A 19,659-nucleotide genomic window follows, 5' to 3' on the forward strand; every position below is an offset into this window, starting at 1 on the left:
CACAGCTACTATGATGTAACTGTTACTATTGACATAGCTACTATGATGTAACTACTACTATTGACATAGCTACTATAATGTAACTGTTACTATTGACACAGCTACTATGATGTAACTACTACTATTGACATAGCTACTATGATGTAACTGTTACTATTAACATAGCTACTATGATGTAACTACTACTATTGACATAGCTACTATAATGTAACTGTTACTATTGACACAGCTACTATGATGTAACTACTACTATTGACATAGCTACTATGATGTAACTGTTACTATTGACACAGCTACTATGATGTAACTACTACTATTGACGTGACTACTATGACTTAACTACTACTATTGATATAACCACTATGAAATGAACTTCAGTAAAATTACAGATGCAGAGATTTTCCAACTATACCTTTTATTCCTATTTGTTATTAATTTTTTACACAATTCAAAAACATTTTATACTGTTAAACCTAAAACAGCAAAGCCCAAAAATACAATAAACAAGACAAAAAAGCGACAATCTGGTGATCGTATTGTACTACAATGACTCTCGTTTGTACTTTTAGACTTCATACTTTTTAATAACTTTTCTGTATTTTTGTACTATTCCTGACAAATTAGTATTAAAAAGAATTTCTCATTTAACGTATATACCTTAACTTTTTTTTTTTTAGTGGCAATCAAGTCTAACATTCTAAGATTTGGGAGAATTGTTGCTGTCCATGAATCTATTTTATTCTGAAGAGTGACTGTATTTTCCTGAATGATAGTTAAGTGTTTCTTGGTCTGAGTAGAGAGCTGGCTATGTTGAACTTGTTGGCTGACTATTGCTATTGTCGAGTCACCGGTGGTCATGAACCCTGCCAGGGCCATTTCTAGCAGGACTAGTACAGGAGTTCTCTTATTTCTCAAATCTAAGGGGTATAAATATTGTTGACCTCACTTCCTGGGAGCACATCTAAGTCAGGGCCAAAAGTATCAGTCTGCAACTGTCTTCCGGCGACAGGTGTAAGCACCCTTGGGGTTTCCCTCAGTTGACACATTGGAATGAGCCCATCCCTGGAACACAGATGTCCAGAGTCTAGCAGAGTTGCTGCTGGATGAGGTTGGTGAGCATTGCATCAAGGCGTATGCCACCGCAGGGGCAGGTTGAGGAGGTCTTGCCCCGGAGCTGGTAAGTAGGCAGTAACATGGGCAAAATTTCATTCTCTGGGGAAGCTAATGGGGATGCTTCCTTCGTTCTCCAGGCTTCAATGTTTTTGTAAGACTGCGGGGTCTCACAGAGGGATTGTGCAAACCCCATGATGAGAAGAATCCCTAACCAGGAGCTGGGGGAGTGGCTATGTGCCTAGCCCTAGCTGTGAGACAACTTAAGGTCTTACCTAGGGGCAGCATGGATATACCTGTCACCTCTTGCTACTTGAGGTGAGTGCCCATTCAGGTTAAACCGCAAGTTAGGGCTCAGTCAGACCCAGTATCCACACTGCTGTCGAGCCACTCCAAGCATTCGCCACTCATTCAGAAGTTACACATTCTCATTTTAGATTCTCAGTCTGTCCATCTCCCCGGAGACAAATCTAACGTTTCCTTAGAGACTAGTGCCATCTCAGTATCCCATCAAGGCTATGGATGCAAAATCTGTGGGGTGATGAACCCCACGTCAGTTTCCCCACCTATCTCCCCAGGTTCTGAATGACCTGCCTAATCCCACTGTATCTCCCTGGGTTCTGAGTGACCCACCTAATCTCACCTTCTTCCATTTGGACACTCCAGTTCTGGGTCTCACAGTCCCCTTGACCATTAGAACAGGACCCTGGAATCCTACAGGCTTCCCAGTCCCAGAGGCCTTGGTGGACTGGGAGATCCAAGAGTGGCAACTTTCTGGACCAACTAGGGTCAAGGTGAAAGAGATCTCATGGGCCAGGGGGCTCCAGAAACGTTGCTGATATCTTTCAGGAATAGGCACCCTAACCGCAATGAGAGTAGAGTGGAAGAGAGGAGATGTCACCAGCGGAGTGAAGCCAGGACAACTCCTGAAAGGCTTTGTTCCTGGGTCCCGTCTGTATTCTCATTTTACACTTTAGAACCACAAGGTGGGGTGGGCAAGCAAACAACCTTTAATAGATGCTTATGTGGCAGCCAGTAGGCTGTTAAGGGCAACGACTCATGCTTTAGCTATTTCTTCATGTCATTCTGTTCCCAGAGCAAGTGAAGTCATGCTTGGCAAATAGGTAGTACATGTAGTGCTGTCAGTGAATCACTAAATAAATCAATAGCCAGTAACCGGTCTTTCTACCTTATTCTGCGCTATCATTGTATGAAGAATAGGGGAAGACTAAAGTGAACTTAAGAACTGTTCTTACATGCTTAAAATATGCCCAAGAACATATGTATGAAACTCATTTGCCTGTGGGGAAGGTTACTCTGGTTGGGGATCCAGGTGGAAGAAAACCTTTCACTACATACTGCATATATAATTCCCTGATATTATTATTATTATTATATTATTATTAATTATTTTTTTATTATAGTGTGTGTGATATGTATGTATAGGGTGTGTATATGCTTCTCATGTGTGTGGAGGTCTGAGAACAGCATGGTGGAGTAGGGTTTTTTTTTTTTACTTTTTGGAGATTGAGCTCAGGTCTCTAGGCTTGTGTGGCTGGCAAACCTGATGATCCACCCCATTGCCATATTGGCCTACTAAATTAGAAACAGCGTAAGACCCTGATAAATGTTAAACCAGAAAATGTCTATTTGGCCAGAGATAGGTTATACCCGATCTTTTAATTTTGTCGTTTACATTTTTTCCCAATAGATGGCGCTCTGCAAGCCCCATGCTGTATGTTTTCCCCTTCACTGTTTTTTGGGGGGGGGATCTGGGGGAGGGTGCCGTGACTTTACCACAGCGCCTCGAGCAAGCTTGACAAGTACTCTACTACTGAGCTACACCACCACCTTCCCCAAGCTTGGACTTTTATTTTATTTTGAGAAAACCCCAAAATTTCTCTGACAGTTCTTCCTCTCTGCTTGTCACCTCTGCAGATTAACGGTAGGGCTGAGGATCTCTCTACTGGGCTCCCTCTAAAACACATTGCTTTGATCCTGGGCACTGGATGGAAAGGGCAATACCTGGAATGAGAAAGAAAATTTGTAATTGGTCAGAAAACCAATTGATGTTTTCAAATCTGCATTCCTGATTGGCAGTGGTGAAGGGCTGATTGGATCAGAACTTCTGATTGGTTGTTAGGCTGATTTTCAAAGTTAATAAGGTGTCTTTTGTTTTTTGTTTTTTTCCCCTAGATCAAGATAGCCAAGAACTCACAGGGAACTACCTCTGCTTTCAGAGTTCTGGGGATTAAAGGCATGCTTCACCATACCCAGTTTGGTCTTTAGGTCTTAATGGCAATTTTGCCTTAGAGGGGACACTAGGTAGTATCTAACACATTTTTGCTTATCACACGGCAGGAGGTGGAGTGAGGTAGTACCAGTGTCATCAGGAAGATAGAAGCCAAGGATGTTGCTGTAATGGCCAAGAAGTCCCTCATTACAAAGAAAAACTGTGGATGTTGACAGACTTTTTTTTTTTTTGGTTTGGAGAGACGGGTTTTACTGTAGCTTTGGAGCCTGTCCTGGAACTAGCTCTTGTAGACCAGGCTGGCCTTGAATTCACAGAGATCCACCTGCCTCTGCCTTCCAAGTGCTGGTATTAAAGGCAGGTGCCACCACCGCCTGGTTTGAGACTTTAATGGGGTTAAGATTAATGTTCAGCATCTCTGTGGCTAGGGCTCTACTCTCAGAGGATTTACAGTTGCTTATGGCTCCCAAGTATTCACTGAGTCCTGGTACCAGTGACTTTAGGAGAAAGACTCCACACTCCTCTACCCACACCCTGCTTCTCATCCTTATTGGAAAGAGATTTGGCAGCTGCTGGGAAGCATGCAGGTCAAGCAGAGGCAGAGCCCTGTCCCAAGATGAACGGCGAAGCATCCACTTACTTCGAGTACTGTTGAGCTCACTTCCTCCTTGGTTGTTTTCCTTGGAGATGGCTATATTGATTATCATCCCGATCCCTGAGGGGCTGAAAAGGACAGCATAATCATCCACTCATGCGTCTATCCTTTATTAATTAGTGTAAAGCATATTCATCAAATATTTTTATGAGCTGGGCGATGGTGGCGCACGCCTTTAATCCCAGCACTCGGGAGGTAGAGGCAGGCGGATCTCTGTGAGTTCGAGGCCAGCCTGGTCTACAAGAGCTAGCTCCAGGACAGGCTCCAAAGTCACAGAGAAACCCTGTCTCGAACCCCCCTCCCCAAAAATATTTTTATGAACAAAACTTTGGGTGATTCACAGCTCTAGGAGAGAAAAGAATGAGGAGAGGAAGGGTCCCTGTGGAATTTCCTCGTGTATCTTTCTCAGTCAGTGTGTTCTTCAGCTTTTTCTCACCAGATCCTTACCTCAGTCTTTATGTTTCCCATGCTATCCAACACAGCAACCATGTATTAAGTAGCATGTCATAAGCGGATCTTTATCTCTACAGTAGCTTCCAGAGAACTTGCCCACAATCCTTAACGTCCACCCCAACAAGCTGTGGCACTGTTTTTCTCTTCCCTGGTTCTTTACCTGGTAGAGCTGTTCATTTGGCAACAGAGTCTGCTTGTCCGAAGCTGCACAAAAAATAGACAAAATATACACTTAAAGACAGAATGATAATTGAGTTATTCACACGATGGAATTCTAAGTAGTATGAGAATCAGCTGCACACAAGAATATGGATCATTCTCAAAAGCACATTGTTGAGCAAAAGGAGCTACGCACAAGACTACGTGTTGCACAAGTCCATTTCTACAGAACTAGGACCGCACAGAACATCTCTGTGGCCAGAGGTCAGGATAGCGCTCATGCTCAGGGACAGGTAGTGGCTGAAAGTGACTGTCAGTGGGACTTTGATATGGTGTTGGTAATGCTTGGTTTCTTAAACTGGGTGTCGGATGCACAAGTGTGTTTGTTATGTCTACTTTATTTTAGCTGTATTCTTGTGATTCACTTTTCCATATGTAGCTTTTACTTCAATAAAAAGCTTCCTCCTGGGGGATTGGGGATGCAAATCAGTTGGCTGGGTGCTTAGTATGTGTGAGGTCATGAGTTTGATCCGCAGCATGACTTGTACAGGGCACGTTGAAGCATATGCTTGTGATCCCAACACTTGGGAGGTAGAAGCAGGCAGATCAGAAGTGCACGGTACAGTTACGTAAGACTTATTTTTTTAAAGAATGTTTTCCTTCCTTTTTTCTTTCTTTTTTTAAAAAAATATTTATTTATTATGTATACAGTGTTCTGTCTGTATGTCTGCCTACAGGCCAGAAGAGGGCACCAGATGGGTGGTTGTGAGCCACCATATGGTTACTGGAAATTGAACTCAGGACCTCTGGAAGAGTATCCGCTGCTCTTAACCACTGAACCATCTCTCCAGCCCCTTCCTTTTTTCTTTCTTTGGGACAGGATCTCACAATGTAGCTGCCTGGCCTGGAACTTTCTATGTAGACCAGGCTAGCCTCAAACTTAAGGTGACCCTCTTGTCTCAGCTTCCTTAGTGCTAGGATTGTCTATGTGAGCCACTATATTTGGTTTCCATAAATAATTCTGTTTTTGAGGTTGGGTCTCACTATGTAACCTTTAGCTGGCCTGAAACTCAGTATATAGACACCAACCTCGAGCTCACAGAAATCTGTCTGCCTCTGCCTCTGGAGTGCAGGGATTAAAGGCGTGCACCATTATGCCTGTCCTCAATAAAATATTAAAACACACAGAGAGAGATCAAGCATGGTAACTCGTGCCTATAATCTCACTCCTTGTGAAGAACTGCAGGGATTTGAGTCAGCTTGAGCTACATAATGAGTTCCAGCCAGTACTACCTTACAAGACCCTGTCTCAACAACAACAACAACAGAAAAAAAAAGAAAAAATAAATTTAAGAAAAAAGGCCAAATCTTAGGCAAATCCCAAATATGCTAGGATAATAAGAAATATCTTTACTTCTTGCCCTACAGAGACATAGGGTCATCAATTATGAACATTAGCAATATGCACCAACAATCTCCCTGCTGGGTCTATTTTGATAAGAAGGAAGCCAAGGGTCTTATTTGGTCCCATCTCTCAACTCAGGATATTCTTTTTCTTCCAGGACTGGGAATGATCTCAGGGATTCACACATGCCACCTAAGTGTTTTATACTGAGCTACATTATATATAATTTATATTTATATTATATATAAGTAACCTCAATTATTTATTTGTTTTTTTTAAAGATAGGATCTCATGTAGCCTAGACTGGCCTTGAACTCACTACATAGCTTTGTATGACCTTGACCTTCAGATCCCTCTTTTTCCACCTCCCAAACCCTTGGACTACAGGCTCGTGTCACCATAGCTAGCTTTATTCAGTGCTAGGGACTGAATCAATTCCGAGCTTGAAGCAGTCGAAGCAGGTGCTCTAGTACTTGTGACGCATCTCCAGCTGTTCCTCTTCATTTTGAGACAGGGTCTTATGTAGACCAGGTCGGCCTCAAACTCTCTATGTGGCCAAAAATTATCTTGAATGCCTGATTCTCCAGCCTCCATCTCTTGAGTGTTGGGATTATAGGCATGTGCTACCACATCTGGTTTGAGCATTCTGGGGCTTGAACCTTAGGCCTTGTGCCAACTACGTATACAGTATTCTAATTGAGGCCCCTATCCCTTTACAAATTTTATTTTAAGACAGGGTATTAAAATATACTTATATTATATTATATTGCATTATATTATATTATATGTAAGGTTGCCTTGGCAGCCTTGAACTCAGGGCCCTCTGGCCTGAGCCTCCTAAGTACCTAGGATTACAAGCACGTAGCACCACATCTAGCTTCTTTTACCTCGTGAGTGCCGAACTCCATCCTGCCCAGCAATGAAGTATACACCAACAGCAAGGAAGAAGATGCTGATGATTTCAGCGAAGATAAAACCGGTTACGGTGCCCAAACTGAGCTCAATGCAGTTCTCGCACACTGTGGGGAACAAGACACAGGGAGGGCTAGACCTCTCTCGGAATGTAAGGTGTTATTGCATCTTTCCTTTCTTCTGCCCACCACCATGAATGCCTCTACCCTGGGTAGTAGGAGCTTCCCTCTCTGTGTGGTATGATAATAGAGGATCCTTGCCCCAAGAACTGTTGCTTGCCAGTGTTCCTCTCTGAGAAATTCCAGGGACGGCTAAACAGTTCTATCATTGGGAACTAAGTGAAGGAGAAGGAAGACCTGATCTCTAGTCTCGACAACCACGCTCTCCTCTCCACTGCACACCAATCCCAGGTCCCCTCCTCCTAACTGATTTATTTGCTGAGCTGCTCTAATCCATGTGGTCCACCCAAAGGTTAAACAGGTCATACAGGGTTAAGCTTTCTCAAGATGCTGTGGGAAGTGTCAATTTAAAGAGTAGTAGCCCTAGACAAAGAGAACTAGTTATTATTATTACCATAAATCACTGCTTAGCATCTATTCCCACCTCGTCCTAGACTGGTAAGCCCACATGAACAGTAAGTTCTGCTGAATTCCCAACAAGTATTGCGAAGGGGTTACATACTTCTGTAATACACTTGGAGTGGCTTTGACTTGTCTTTTGCTCCTTGACACCAATACATGCCTCGAGGGTCTTTGGTACTGCTTCCTAGATTCCACGTGTTTTTAGTTGCATTCGGAGGACTTATTCTGTTTCCGTCTTTAAGCCACGTGATGGTCTTGTCTTTCAAGTCACACATCAGAAGTACAGACCCATCTCCTCGACTGTCATCCACTTTTACCAAATGGTTTTCTGGAAAGGGGTAGGTTGTGGTTCTGTTAAGGGGCTTTGTGATCATACCAGACTAGTAGAACACTCTTTCTCCATCGTTATGGCACATGCAAATCACATGGGGACTATAGTAGATTTCCAGGTCTTATTTAGAAATTCTGGGGAGGTGAAGTCTGTTACTAAGATGCTAATGCTGCTGGTTCAGTCATGTTTTAAGACATTCTTAGTTACTAAGATCCTGTTTCTACTGCAAGAACCAAACAATTCATTGCTTACATCCAGGAAAGCTGCCCAGAATGGGTCCCAGCAGAACTCTGATTTGGTTGATAATGGAAATGTCAGCTCTCCAACTCTTACCACCTTATCTTTTCAAACTTGTTCCTTTTCTAAATTACGAGACTATTGGTTTTTAAAAAATGAATGTGTGTGTGTGTGTGTGTGCTCGCGCGTGTGTGCATGTGTGCATGTCATGTATGTGCAGGTACCCACAGAGGCCAGAAGAGGGTGTCGGGTGTCCTAGAGCTGGAGTTAACAGACAGTTGTGAGTCATCCTCTGTGGGTGCTAGAAACTGAACTTAGGTCCTCCGGAAGAGTAAGAAGTGCTCTTTACTGTTAAGCCATCTCCTCAGCCCTACAACTTCTGTTGCAGGAAGCCGTACTTCTGTGGAGTTCCTCATAATTTGAGAATAGAGAGGAACCATTTCTCTTACCTTGTTTTTTCTGGGCCACAATACCTGGAAAGATAGAAGAAAGATAAAGAATCAGTTTGGTATGGGCTTGTTCTGATGGGCCAAGGTATTCACATGGTCACATGAGGTCAAGATCAAGAGAGATACTAGTACATGGCAGTGGCTCCATCTGTGTTCCTTTCCTGGATGTAACCTAAATCACCAAACTCAATTACACATTGCTGTGTTTGGTCTTTGCACTACCTTTTTGGGTGGGATTTTTCTTTCATCCTTTTTAAAATATTTATCTTATTTTTAGTTGTGTGTATCTGTGTATGGACATCAGAACAAGTTCATGTGTGCATGAGAATTCAGTTGCCTGTAGAGGCATCAGATCCCTGGAGCTGGAGTTATAAACAGTTGTGAGCTGCCTGGTATGGATGCTGGGAACCAAACTCTGGTCTTTTGCAAGAACAGTAAATCCTTAACCACTTAGCCATCTCTCCAGCCTTGCTGCGTGTGAGTTTCTAAATCTCTGGGATTTTTGAGTGATGAGTGTGCCTTTGCTGTTCATGGTAGACCCTTGGCTATCCTGACTTTATGCTAAGGAGATGATTTGAGAAGGAGCTGGTAAAGTTTTACCATTTAGGGAATGAAGATTTTGAAGCTGCTATTAATACCAGTGCTTATACAAATGTATATGAATGATAATATAAGACTTCATGATACAGCTTCTAAAAGTTTGCTATCCACAATGGGGTGGGGATTTACAGTGATTACAGCTACCCACAATCCTGCAATTAACCTCTCACCCTTTCTCTGTAAATAAGCTGACTAAACTGATTCTCTAAGCTGGACTTTGGTGGAATTATTTTGATTTGCATCAGTGTCCTACCTGAAGTGAACAGATCGTTCATGTCTCTCCAGGAACAAGATAGCATAACAAATTGGTGCTTAAACATGGGCGTGGTAGTACCAAAGCGCTAGGGAAGCTACAGGAGCTTTTCATGGCTCTTACTTTGGGTAGTAAGGCATGGCCGAGGCTGAGCCATCTGAAGGTCAAACATCGTGAGAGCAGTTTCAATATGGCTGTCCCTTCCCCCATGTGGAGTGTAGTGATGTACTTTTTGCTATGGTAACAGTTGCATGGGCCTCACTATAGGTAAGGCTGGACCATCAGAAAGTAAACTGTCCATGGGGGATATTCTGGGGTGGCTGTCTTAAGGATTTGGTAAATCTCAGCCAGGTGGTGGTGGCTCACACCTCTAATCTTGGCACTTTGGAGGCAGAGGCAGGTGGATCTCTGTGAGTTTGAAGCCAGTCTGGTCTACAAAGCAAGTTCCAGAACAGCAAAGATTACACAGAAAAATCCTGTCTCAATAGACCAAAAAAATTAATAAAACTTATAAAAAATATGAGAAAGAGAGGTGTGAATGAACACCTTTAATCCCAACACTTGGGAGACAAGGTGCAGAGATATCTGAAAGTCTACATATTGAGTTCCAGGCTAGCCAGGATACATAGTGATACCCTGCCTCAAAGAGATGGGGGGGGGGAGAGGAAAAGAGAAATAATTGATTCATTGATTCTGCTCAAGAAAAAAAAATTAGTAGAGGAAATGACATTTGGCTTACATTGAAGAACAAGTAAAAACTTACCAGATAGGGAAAGGCATTTTTGGGTGGGAAAAAATAGCTAATTAAATATGCAGATTTGGAAGAGTTGAGGGAAGTGGTAGGGCTCGATGTGGAGTTAGTGACGGGGGAGTTAGTCATGAGTCCAAGTCTAACAGAAGTAATTGGAAGCATCAACTGTCCTACAACTTCTGCAGGGTGATGCTGTTTATGACGCCAGCATACTGTCTAGAACATGGGAGGAGCCCCATTTGCCAGGTGAAAGGTTATGGGAATGAATCATGTAGGTGGACACAACAGTTAAATATATTACTATTTTAAAGATATATTTTATGTGTATGAGTGTTTGCTTGATGTGTGTATATGTGCACCGTGAGCGTGCCTGGTGCTGGTGGAAGCCAGAAGAGAACGTCCCAATTTCCTGGAACTGGAGTTACAGACAGTTGTGAGCCACCTTGTGGGTTCTAGGGCTCGAACCCCAGTCCTCTACAGGCAAAGTAAGCATGCTCTTAAATGCTGAGCCATCTCTATGGCCCCAAACATGTTTTTACTAGTCCTTATCTCTAATCACTTGGCTATTGTAAGAGAGCAAGGAGATTCTTCATTCTGCTCAGAGTCAGTAGGAGCGGAGATGGTAGTCACCACTGACATTGTTGACATTTGCGTATCTGAGTGTGGTCTCTTGAGACTCAGGAGCCCATGTCGCCAAATATCCAATAGACTGGTATGAGAATTGAGTTCAGAGGGCAGTGGTGTTCAAGTGTTCACAACTTACTGGTGGCTGAGCTAGATCAGGACTTGGCTTTTCTGTTGCTCAACCTGGTATTCTTTCCAGAGCCCTCTGTCTGGCTTTTGGTTTTGCCCTTTAGCCTGTGCTGTCTGTAGCTTTCTCCGCTTTCTCTCAGCAAAGGCTGCTCCCCTCTCTCCATCTTCTCCAAGTCTCCCACTCCGCTGTCCTCCATTGAATGTCACCATAGTGCCACTGTCTCCCTCCCTGCTTCAAGAGCAGAGGTGCTGTTGTGGCCCCGTCCTGCTTCCTGTCTGAGACAAACCCGCCTCCTGAGAGCCCCTGCACCTGCTTTCTGTTGCCCTCACCCATACCCTTGCCTTCCTGTGTGTGCCCTTGACTCCACCCTCTGTCTTTCTGAATCTACTCTAGACTTTTATTTTGCGTGTCGCCATCTCCTTTAGCTAAAAAAAAAAAAAAAAGTATTCACCCATTTTTTAATTTATTTTATTCTCAAGACAGTCTCTGTGTAGTCCTGGCTGTCCTGGAGCTCTCTCTGTAGACCAGGCTGGCCTTGAACTTCTGAAGATCCGCCTGTCTCTGCTTAGAGTGCTGGGGTTAAAGGCGTGTGCCACCACTGACCAGTCATTGCTTATTTCGTATGCTTCTTTTCTTTTTTACGCCACCTCTTCTGCCTCTCACTCGCATCCTCTCCAGCACAGTTCCTACCTTGTCACACTTTATCACTCACCCTCCACTTTTTTTTTTTAGTCAGTCTGGCATCCCCTCACACCGCTCTCCTGAAACCGTGCTAATCAGTCATGACCTCCATTTCGCCAAATTCCACAAATTTAAAAATTAACTGTATCCTTCTATTAGCGGACTATGTTCGACACTGTGTACCCTGTTTGTTGTTGTTGTTTTGGGACAGGGTTTCCCACTGTCTGGGCTGACCTAGAATTTGCTGTATAGCCCAGGTTGCACTGGAACTATTGACTTCCCTGCCTCTGCCTCCCGAGTACTGAGTTCACATGCTGCTACATCCAGCAACTATTTCATACTCTCGGCTCCTCGCTGCTCCAGCCTCAGTTCTTTGTTCTTGACACGCCACAGAAGAGTTTTGTAGTTTCAAGAACTTTCACACCTTTAGCAAGATATGGTGGCTTATGCCTCTATCACCAGCACTCAGGAGGCGGAGGCCAGAGGATTGCTTACGAGTTGGAGGCCAGCCTGGGCTACATAGTAAGACCCTGATAAAAAGGAAGGGAGGGAGGAACACTGTGACGTGGCAGGTAAAAGGACTTGGTTTTGATGCTAGGCCCCACATAGTGGAGAGAGAGAACCAGTTCCTTCAGGTTGTCCTCTGATTTCCATGTATGTACTACGGCATGCACATACACCTGCATACTCAAAACGAACAAGCAAACAAATAAATAAGATACTCTTCATGACTTTAGCTTCCCCCAGGGTACCCAGGTTCAGTCTAGTTCACCTACTTCCTGTTGGATATTTCACACAGGTATGCCCATGCTACATCTTGTACTCAGTGCGTCAGCAGTGAAACCCATCTCTCCAATGACACCTGAGCTCTTGCGAACAGAAGGTTTTGGTTCATCTTTTTATTCTCTGGAGTCTCACATATCTGGATCTCGGCACGCTTGTGGACCGGTTAAACAGCTTTGTGGGCAAATGTTTCGTAGATCCACCGACTGTACCCCTTTCTCCCAATTTTCTCACCTGGGCCGTGTGGTGTGTGTGTGGTGTGTGTGCGCACATGCGTGCGTGTGTGTGGTGTGTGTGTGCCTGATTGAGCTCAAGGTGGTGATGTGTTGAGGCTGGCTGGCCTGCTAGAAAGCCTTGGGACCTGTCAGTCCCTGCCTTCCCAGCACTGTGATGATAAGAGTCAGCCACCACACCCTCATTTTAAGTGGGTTCCAGGGATTGAATTCAGATTCCCTTGCTTGCCTGCTAAGTAATCACCTTCTGACTGAGTCACTACCCCAGCTGCACGGCCCTTCTGAAGTACATTCAAGCCTAAGATGGCGGCAGTGCAATCCTCTCTCTAGTCAGTTTAGCCCTCAGGTCCCTGTGCTTCTTTCCGGCAGAGAACAGCTGGAGGTTTCATTTTTGCCTCTCCTTTGAATTCTAAGATGACAGATGAAGACAGCTCAAGGTTAATTAGGATTTCAATAACCTTGCCTTCCCTGTCATGGCCTCGTCTCCGGAGCCTTTCCCAGGCTGTCAGACCCTCCAGTGAACTCTTACCTTGAAGAAGAAAGATCGCCAGGATGAGGCCAGTCAGACCCTTCTCCTGCTCCATGTTGGTTTCTTTCCTTCTCTAGTAAAAGTGTGGAGGTTCCTCAGCAGCAAGCCAACCAGCCTGTGTAGCCGCTAGCCTGGCTCCGCCCACCCAGCATCCTTTGAGCTGGGGCTCTGAGCAGAGGCAAAACCCAAAAGTGTGGGCACAGGGGCCCCAGCAGGGATGATGTTACAAGGCATATCTCTTGTTTTTGTTTGTTTGTTTATTTGTTGTTGTTGTTAAGACTTGCACGGTGTCGGTCAGGTAGCAGGGAGGGAGAGTGAGAGTTCTGGATTCCCACTTGGAAACCTCCTTATCCTTAGAACTTCTTTGCATAAAACAGGTTGAGGACTTGTTTGTAGTTTTTGCTGGGACTAGACTTGTTGGTCACTTGATCCCAGAATTCATGGTTTTGGGTAAGGCTTTTAGGTGTGTAGGGCTGGAGTTCAGAATGGAAAAAATATCTTACTTGTGTAAATCTTCATTGAGCAATCTTGTCACTGTTCTTTTGGGAACATCAAAATGGAACCTACCTGAAAATAGGTAGGCCCATCCCAACAGGACAGCTAGCATATCTCTTGGTTCACAGCCCTGTGAGATTTCCAGGATCTCAGGCCACTGTCTCAGTCAGTCAGTCAATGGGTAAGAGAAACTCATAGAACTCTATGTGACACCAGGCACAAGCATAGTTCTGTCCCCAAGCAGATGACCTTCTGACCATGGCAGAGTAGAAAGTTTTAGATCCCCACAGCCTGTCATTAAAAAAAAAAAGTTTATTGTCTGCTTAGGAGGCTCAGTTTTACAAGTGAGTGGATTATATCATTTTGAAGAATCTCATATTGAGAAGGCTTGAGGTGGCAGGCACCATGGAAACACCCTCCCCAAATCCTTGTGGTGACACTGAGTGAGACCAGCTCTGAAATACTCCATGCTTGGTGCCGTGGGCACTACATGCTCAATCTAGGATTCAGATATCTGGCCGAGGGGTTCTGACGTCCATCTGGCTAGCAGCAGATTGATGCGGTGGCCCAGATTGCTCCGGGAAGGGTCCCGAGACTGGCCAGAAACGAATGGGAGGAACCGCTAGTGTGGCTTGTGTAATGGGGCTCATAGCTTTTCTCAGTGGATTTGAAGAGGTAACACTCCCTTGTTTGTAAGTAAATGTAGTGGTGTTGTCAACAGGAAGTCTGACATTTTTTTGCATTTGTTACCAGTGTCCCAGGAGAGGCTAATTCCCAATCTCCTTTCCCCTCCTATAAGTCGGAATGAACTTCCCTCATAGTCTCTCCTCGGCCTTCTGCCTTTTCTCCAAAACTCTGCTCCAGAAAGAGCAATGTACACCTGCTTCCTTCTTACCCTACCCCTGGCCTAGTCTTGCCTTGACAGCCTCCTATCATCAAAGGCAGAGAGTTAGATTTCTTCTAGCTCCTCCCCCACTCTTCCTTTTTCTGAGTACCCGTGAGTCCGCAGGTGGAGGGTAGTGTTCACCGTGGCTGATCGTTCCGTGGCTTGCCTCTGGAAAATGGAACATAGTAGGATTCTGGCTGGCCTGATACTGGCTGCTTTTCTCCCTCAAGGTAAGTGAGGCATCTTCATCTGTGAGGAAGGGACACCAGAAGGGATGGTGTCTTTGGAAAAAGTTCACTGGAAAGTGCATCTCGATGCTGGCTTCTGTTTACCAGGCAGGGGAGGGTCAGAAGGGCGGGGTTGGGGAATAGGAAACAAGCATTCGGTTTTGACCGACTCCAGTCAAGGCTCACAGTGGTCTTAATGGTATCTCCAATGACCTTGGACCAGACGTCTGTAGAAAACGGTTTCCCATTGCATGTGCCTGGGCCTAAGGCTGGTAATGTAAAAAGTTCCACCCATTGCATCTTCTAAGGCAAATGGCTTCCTAGAATAGGCTCTTGGTCACTGATCATCATTATGTGTTTGTTTGTTTGTTTGTTTGTTTGCTTTTTGAGATGGGTTTCTCTAGCTTTGGAGGCTGTCCTGGAATTTGCTCTGTAGACCAGGCTGGCCTCGAACTCACAGAGATCTGCCTGTCTTTGCCTCCCGAGTGCTGGGATTAAAAGCATACACCACCACTGCCTGGTTGGCCATCATTATATGACCACCAGAGCCACAGTTCAGAATTCAGGAGCAATCTTAGAGAAACGTTAACTTTAGCTGAGTGGGAAGGACAGACAGGGTAGATGTTATATAAGTCAGTAGATGCCAACTCTTCTCAGTTTGTTCACTTTTAAAACAGAAAATCGGGCTGGGTAGATAGCTCAGGGGTAGATCTCAAAAAGTGCAAGAGTACAAACCAAACTAGCCCCAAAATAACCCTGGAAAGCTCACATCTCAGAAACTCAGCAGTGCCTAGGAAAATGAGTTAAATGGTCACTCTAAAAGTTGTCCTGGCCACCAGCGATTTCTACTGGAAATAACTCCAAAGAAGATAGATAGGACTGTAAGAGGGGAGGGGCTCTATGCACCCTTGTCTTCCTTCATTCAAGCTCCTGCTTTGGAGGCAGGAGGAGCAGCCATTTTGGAGGTTTCTGGAGGACACTCTTGCGTTCATATTGGTGACTAAGCATGAAGCTCAGAGACACACAGAGTCCGTCTTTGCCGCTGGTGGTGGTAGACACGGCAGTGCCCTGTGAGCTGTGAGATGAGCTTGGGGTGTCTGGGAAGGCCCGCTGTGCTCATCTCTGGCTCCTACACCCCTCAACAGACTTGACATATTGGGAGCCTCAGAAATAGATTTGATATGCCTTTTATTTTTGTGGCCCTTTCCCCTTATGCAAGTGTGGCACCAAGGTAGGCTAGAAAAACAGGAGAAATTGTAGGAACACAGAAGGGAAAGGAACCTGTCACCCCAGAAACTAGTTAGAGCCTCTCGCTAGCTGAGGCTTGAGAATTTCAGCACTATTAGCGTTTGCTGTGTAAGTTGCTCCCGTACCGTTCTTTATCTATACAGGCATTTTGTGTTAAAATAGCAACCAGACAGGCTTACTGCCTGAGTGTGTACGACCTTGGGGTAGGGCCTCATTCCTCTCTGGAACATTTTCTAGATCTTCTGTCTTCTGGCATCTACAAATCTAGACTTTTACTGAATCAATTGTAATCCTGTCAGATGCCCATATCAACCACCCTGTGAACTCACTTAGGTTTCTTAGCAACTCTATGGGTAAAAACTTCAAAACCCACCAGAATTGTGTCTATGGCTGTTTGTAAAGACAATGGTGCATCTCTGGGAAACTTATGGGGTGCCTCTTTCATTAACATGCTTGCTTAAAATCTATGTTAAAATACCCTTATATTAATATAATGTAAGTAAGTTATATTAAGATAAGCCCCAATTTGCTTCATTACTGGTTCATCCTAAAATTTTCTGTTGAAGTAGAAGATCTGGATTTTACTCGAGTTAAGTTTCCTCAGAGATGAAAGGGAGTCCTCAGGCTACTGCAGGTGACAGTGTCCGTATCTCTGTCCCAGCTGCCACTGACAGAACGACTTTTTTTTTTGATGGGATCTCACTTACTCTGTAGCCCAGGCTGGCCTTGCTGTCTCAAGCCTTCTGTCGCAGCTTTCTAAGTGCTGAGCTCATAGATGCAAATCACTGTCTCCAGCAATACTGGAGATCGAGTCTAGGGCATTGTACATGCCTCTACCACTGAGCTATGTTCCCAAAGAATCTTCTTACATGGACTTTGCCCTGGGAAATCTGGATCACTGGGCTGGTAGTTCATACAGCTCCTTTCTGTCCCAGAGGTCAATGGCCCTGGAAAAGACTTTCATAGTGAGCCTCTCATTACTCTGGCTGATACTGGCATAGAGAAAACAGAGGAGGAAGAGGATGAGAAGTTGAAGTGAGAGAGTTACTGGCTGGGAAGAGGAATTAGAAGTCTTTAGTATAAAAGGCACAATTGGCCGGGTGGTGGTGGCACACGCCTTTAATCCTGAGTGCAGGTGGATCTCTGAGTTTGAGACCAGCCTTGTCTACAAGAGCTAGTTCCAGGACAGGCTCCAAAGCTACAGAGAAACCCTGTCTCAAAAAACCAAAAATAAATCAATAAATATAAAATAAATAAATAAATATATTAAAAAAAGAAATAAAAGGCACAATCTCTAGGCTAAGAACATCCTTCTGCCTTCCCAGGTCTCTTGGGGTACCCAGTGGTCTAATTGGTCTGAACTTATTTTAAGGAAGGTTCTTGAACCAACCCAGTGGCTTGGTTTTCTCGTTTGCCCCCAAGTCACTCAGGATCCATGTCCTAGTTTGAATTTTGTCATAATAAAATACTTTGACAAAAAGCAACTTAAGGGAGGAAGGAATTTATTTGGCTTCCAAGTTCAGGTCAGTCTATCTTTAAGGGAAGTCAGGGCAGAAACTCAAATAGGAACTCAATGTAGAGGCCATGGAAGAATGCTCTTCCTGGTTCCCTTACTGGCTTACGCTTGTACAGCTAGCCTTCTTATACAGCCCAGACCCACCTTCCTAGGGAATGGTGCCACCTATAGTGGTCTGGACTCTTCTGCATCAATAAGGCAGTCATGACAATCCTTTATACTAGACATGTTCACAGGGCCAATCTGATGCAAGCAATCCCTCTTCTCAGGTGACTCTAGGCTGAGTTAGGCTGACAAAGCTAATTGGGACAATCTGTCTTCTGCTTGGACTACAGCCCCACGTCCTTCCTAGCCCTACAGTTTCTGGAGAACATCCTGAAGTCTTCCTCTGGTCGCTTCTTCCCCTTTCACTAGGAATCATATCGTTTACCATACAAGTGATCCATAAATATTCATTTCGGCAGAATGATAGGTCACCTACACACCAGAGAGCTGCCTCTGATTATGTTTTTCCTCTTAGGAAGCTTCTTCAAGATAGAAGTGACCGAGCATGAGGACCAAGTATTTGTGAATTGCAATACCAGCTTTGTATATGTAGAAGGAACGGTGGAAGCATGGTTTGCAAAAAATAAAACACTGAACTTGGGAAAAGGCATCCTGGACCCACGAGGGGTGTATAAGTGCAATGGGACAGAGAAGCTGGCGAAGGAAGTGTCTACCATACAAATATATTACCGAAGTATGTGCCTCCTGGACCTCCTGGGATGAAATCATGGGTCCCCTGGATGTGAGAATGTTTCTGGCTAAAAGCAGACTGTGGTGAACCCATTTATTCTCTAAACAAACCAAGGGCACTCATGGCAGTATGAACCGGATTTGTCAGGGAGTGCTTCAGAATGGGAGAGAGTTTGACTAAGCCAGGCAGGAGGCAGGGACTGGCTTGGAGGGGGGGCTCAGTCCATTCCTCAGTTAAAGTCCCATGAATGTCATGTTTCTCTCCAGCAATTCCTTGGGATGAGGGTGGAGATGGAAGTAGCAAGGTCATCACCGTCTCACTGAAGTGTGGGTCTTGGAATGGGAAACCTAGGGTCTTTCTAGGAGCAGAAACAGTTCCCTTACCTTGAAAACTTTCTTCCTCTCCTCCTCCATAGTGTGCCAGAACTGTGTGGAGCTAGACTCAGCCACTGTGGCTGGCGTCATCATCACCGACCTCCTTGCCACTCTGCTCCTGGCTTTGGGAGTCTACTGCTTTGCAGGACATGAGACTGGAAGGCTCTCTGGGGGTTAGTGGAAGGGCTCTCTCTCTCTCTCTCTCTCTCTCTCTCTCTCTCTCTCTCTCTCTCTCTCTCTCTCTCTCTCTCTCTCTCCAGTCTTCTGAGGGTGAGGGAGGGTGTGACTGGCTTCAGAGTCCCCCTGCAGTGTTCACAAGTCTCATTGTCCCATCTTCTCCAGATCCCAATGACTCTCTTTCCTTGCTTCTAGCTTCTAACATTCAAGCCCTGTTGAAGAATGAGCAGCTGTATCAGGTAAGCCCTGAGTGAGGAGTCAAGAATGGGAGAAGGGAGTGAGGACTAAGGGACCTGGCAGGGAGGGTCTGAGATACGTGGAGAGTCCTGGGGAGCAGTGGCTCATCCTTGGATGTCTGGAGAAGTCAGATGTGGGTACCAAGAAGAGTTCAGATGCTGACTAGGTGTTGTGTTTCTCATCTCAGCCTCTCCGAAATCGTGACGATACCCAGTACAGCAGTCTTGGAGGGAACTGGCCCCGGAACAAATGATCCTGAGACCGGGAGACTGGGGCTTCTCAGAGTGTCATTATCAAGTGTGCCTTCCCTCTGTGCTCAGCCAATAAAGCTGTGTTCTTTCAGTCAGCAGGCACCTGTGTTTTACAAGGCATGGGTTGGGGGTTGTCCTAGCTTGGCTAGGATCTTGCCCACCTGTGGTCTCCCTTCAGGGCTTCCTTTCCTCAGTCCCACACAGGCAGTATGATGGACAGCTTCCTGTCCATGCTGGCCCTTTGGTGTTTCTAACCCGGTGGGTTTTCTGTGGGGAGGGTCAGCCTAGCCACTCTCCTTCAGCTGCATATTGGTTCCATTCCCTATCATAACAACTCTTTGGGGTTTTGCTGCCTTACCACAGCTGGGGGTAGGCTGTCGTGTTT

At 45.0% G+C, this 19,659-nt stretch overlaps 2 protein-coding genes across 3 annotated transcripts; one reads left to right on the forward strand and one right to left on the reverse strand.

Moving 5' to 3' along the window:
• Positions 1-398: 398 nt before the first annotated feature.
• Positions 399-13,226, reverse strand: Cd3g (CD3g molecule). Its single transcript, XM_038323038.1, has 7 exons — positions 13,128-13,226; positions 8,544-8,567; positions 7,627-7,854; positions 6,921-7,052; positions 4,630-4,673; positions 4,002-4,084; positions 399-3,135 (listed from the first exon to the last, which is right to left on the reverse strand). The coding sequence occupies exons 1-6, from the start codon at positions 13,180-13,182 to the stop codon at positions 4,019-4,021; spliced, it is 549 nt and encodes a 182-aa protein (XP_038178966.1). The 5' UTR covers positions 13,183-13,226; the 3' UTR covers positions 399-3,135; positions 4,002-4,018.
• A 1,390-nt stretch (positions 13,227-14,616) lies between these two features.
• Positions 14,617-19,365, forward strand: Cd3d (CD3d molecule). Of its 2 annotated transcripts, XM_038323039.2 has the most exons (5): positions 14,617-14,738; positions 18,020-18,238; positions 18,651-18,782; positions 18,982-19,025; positions 19,211-19,365. In XM_038323039.2, the coding sequence occupies exons 1-5, from the start codon at positions 14,684-14,686 to the stop codon at positions 19,274-19,276; spliced, it is 516 nt and encodes a 171-aa protein (XP_038178967.1). In that variant the 5' UTR covers positions 14,617-14,683; the 3' UTR covers positions 19,277-19,365. The 2 variants fall into 2 exon arrangements, with proteins under 2 accessions (XP_038178967.1, XP_038178968.1); XM_038323040.2 differs by lacking the exon at positions 18,651-18,782.
• Positions 19,366-19,659: the final 294 nt, after the last annotated feature.

The sequence above is a fragment of the Arvicola amphibius genome, chromosome 3 (genome assembly GCF_903992535.2).
Source record: "Arvicola amphibius chromosome 3, mArvAmp1.2, whole genome shotgun sequence".
Taxonomy (NCBI): Eukaryota; Metazoa; Chordata; class Mammalia; order Rodentia; family Cricetidae; genus Arvicola; species Arvicola amphibius.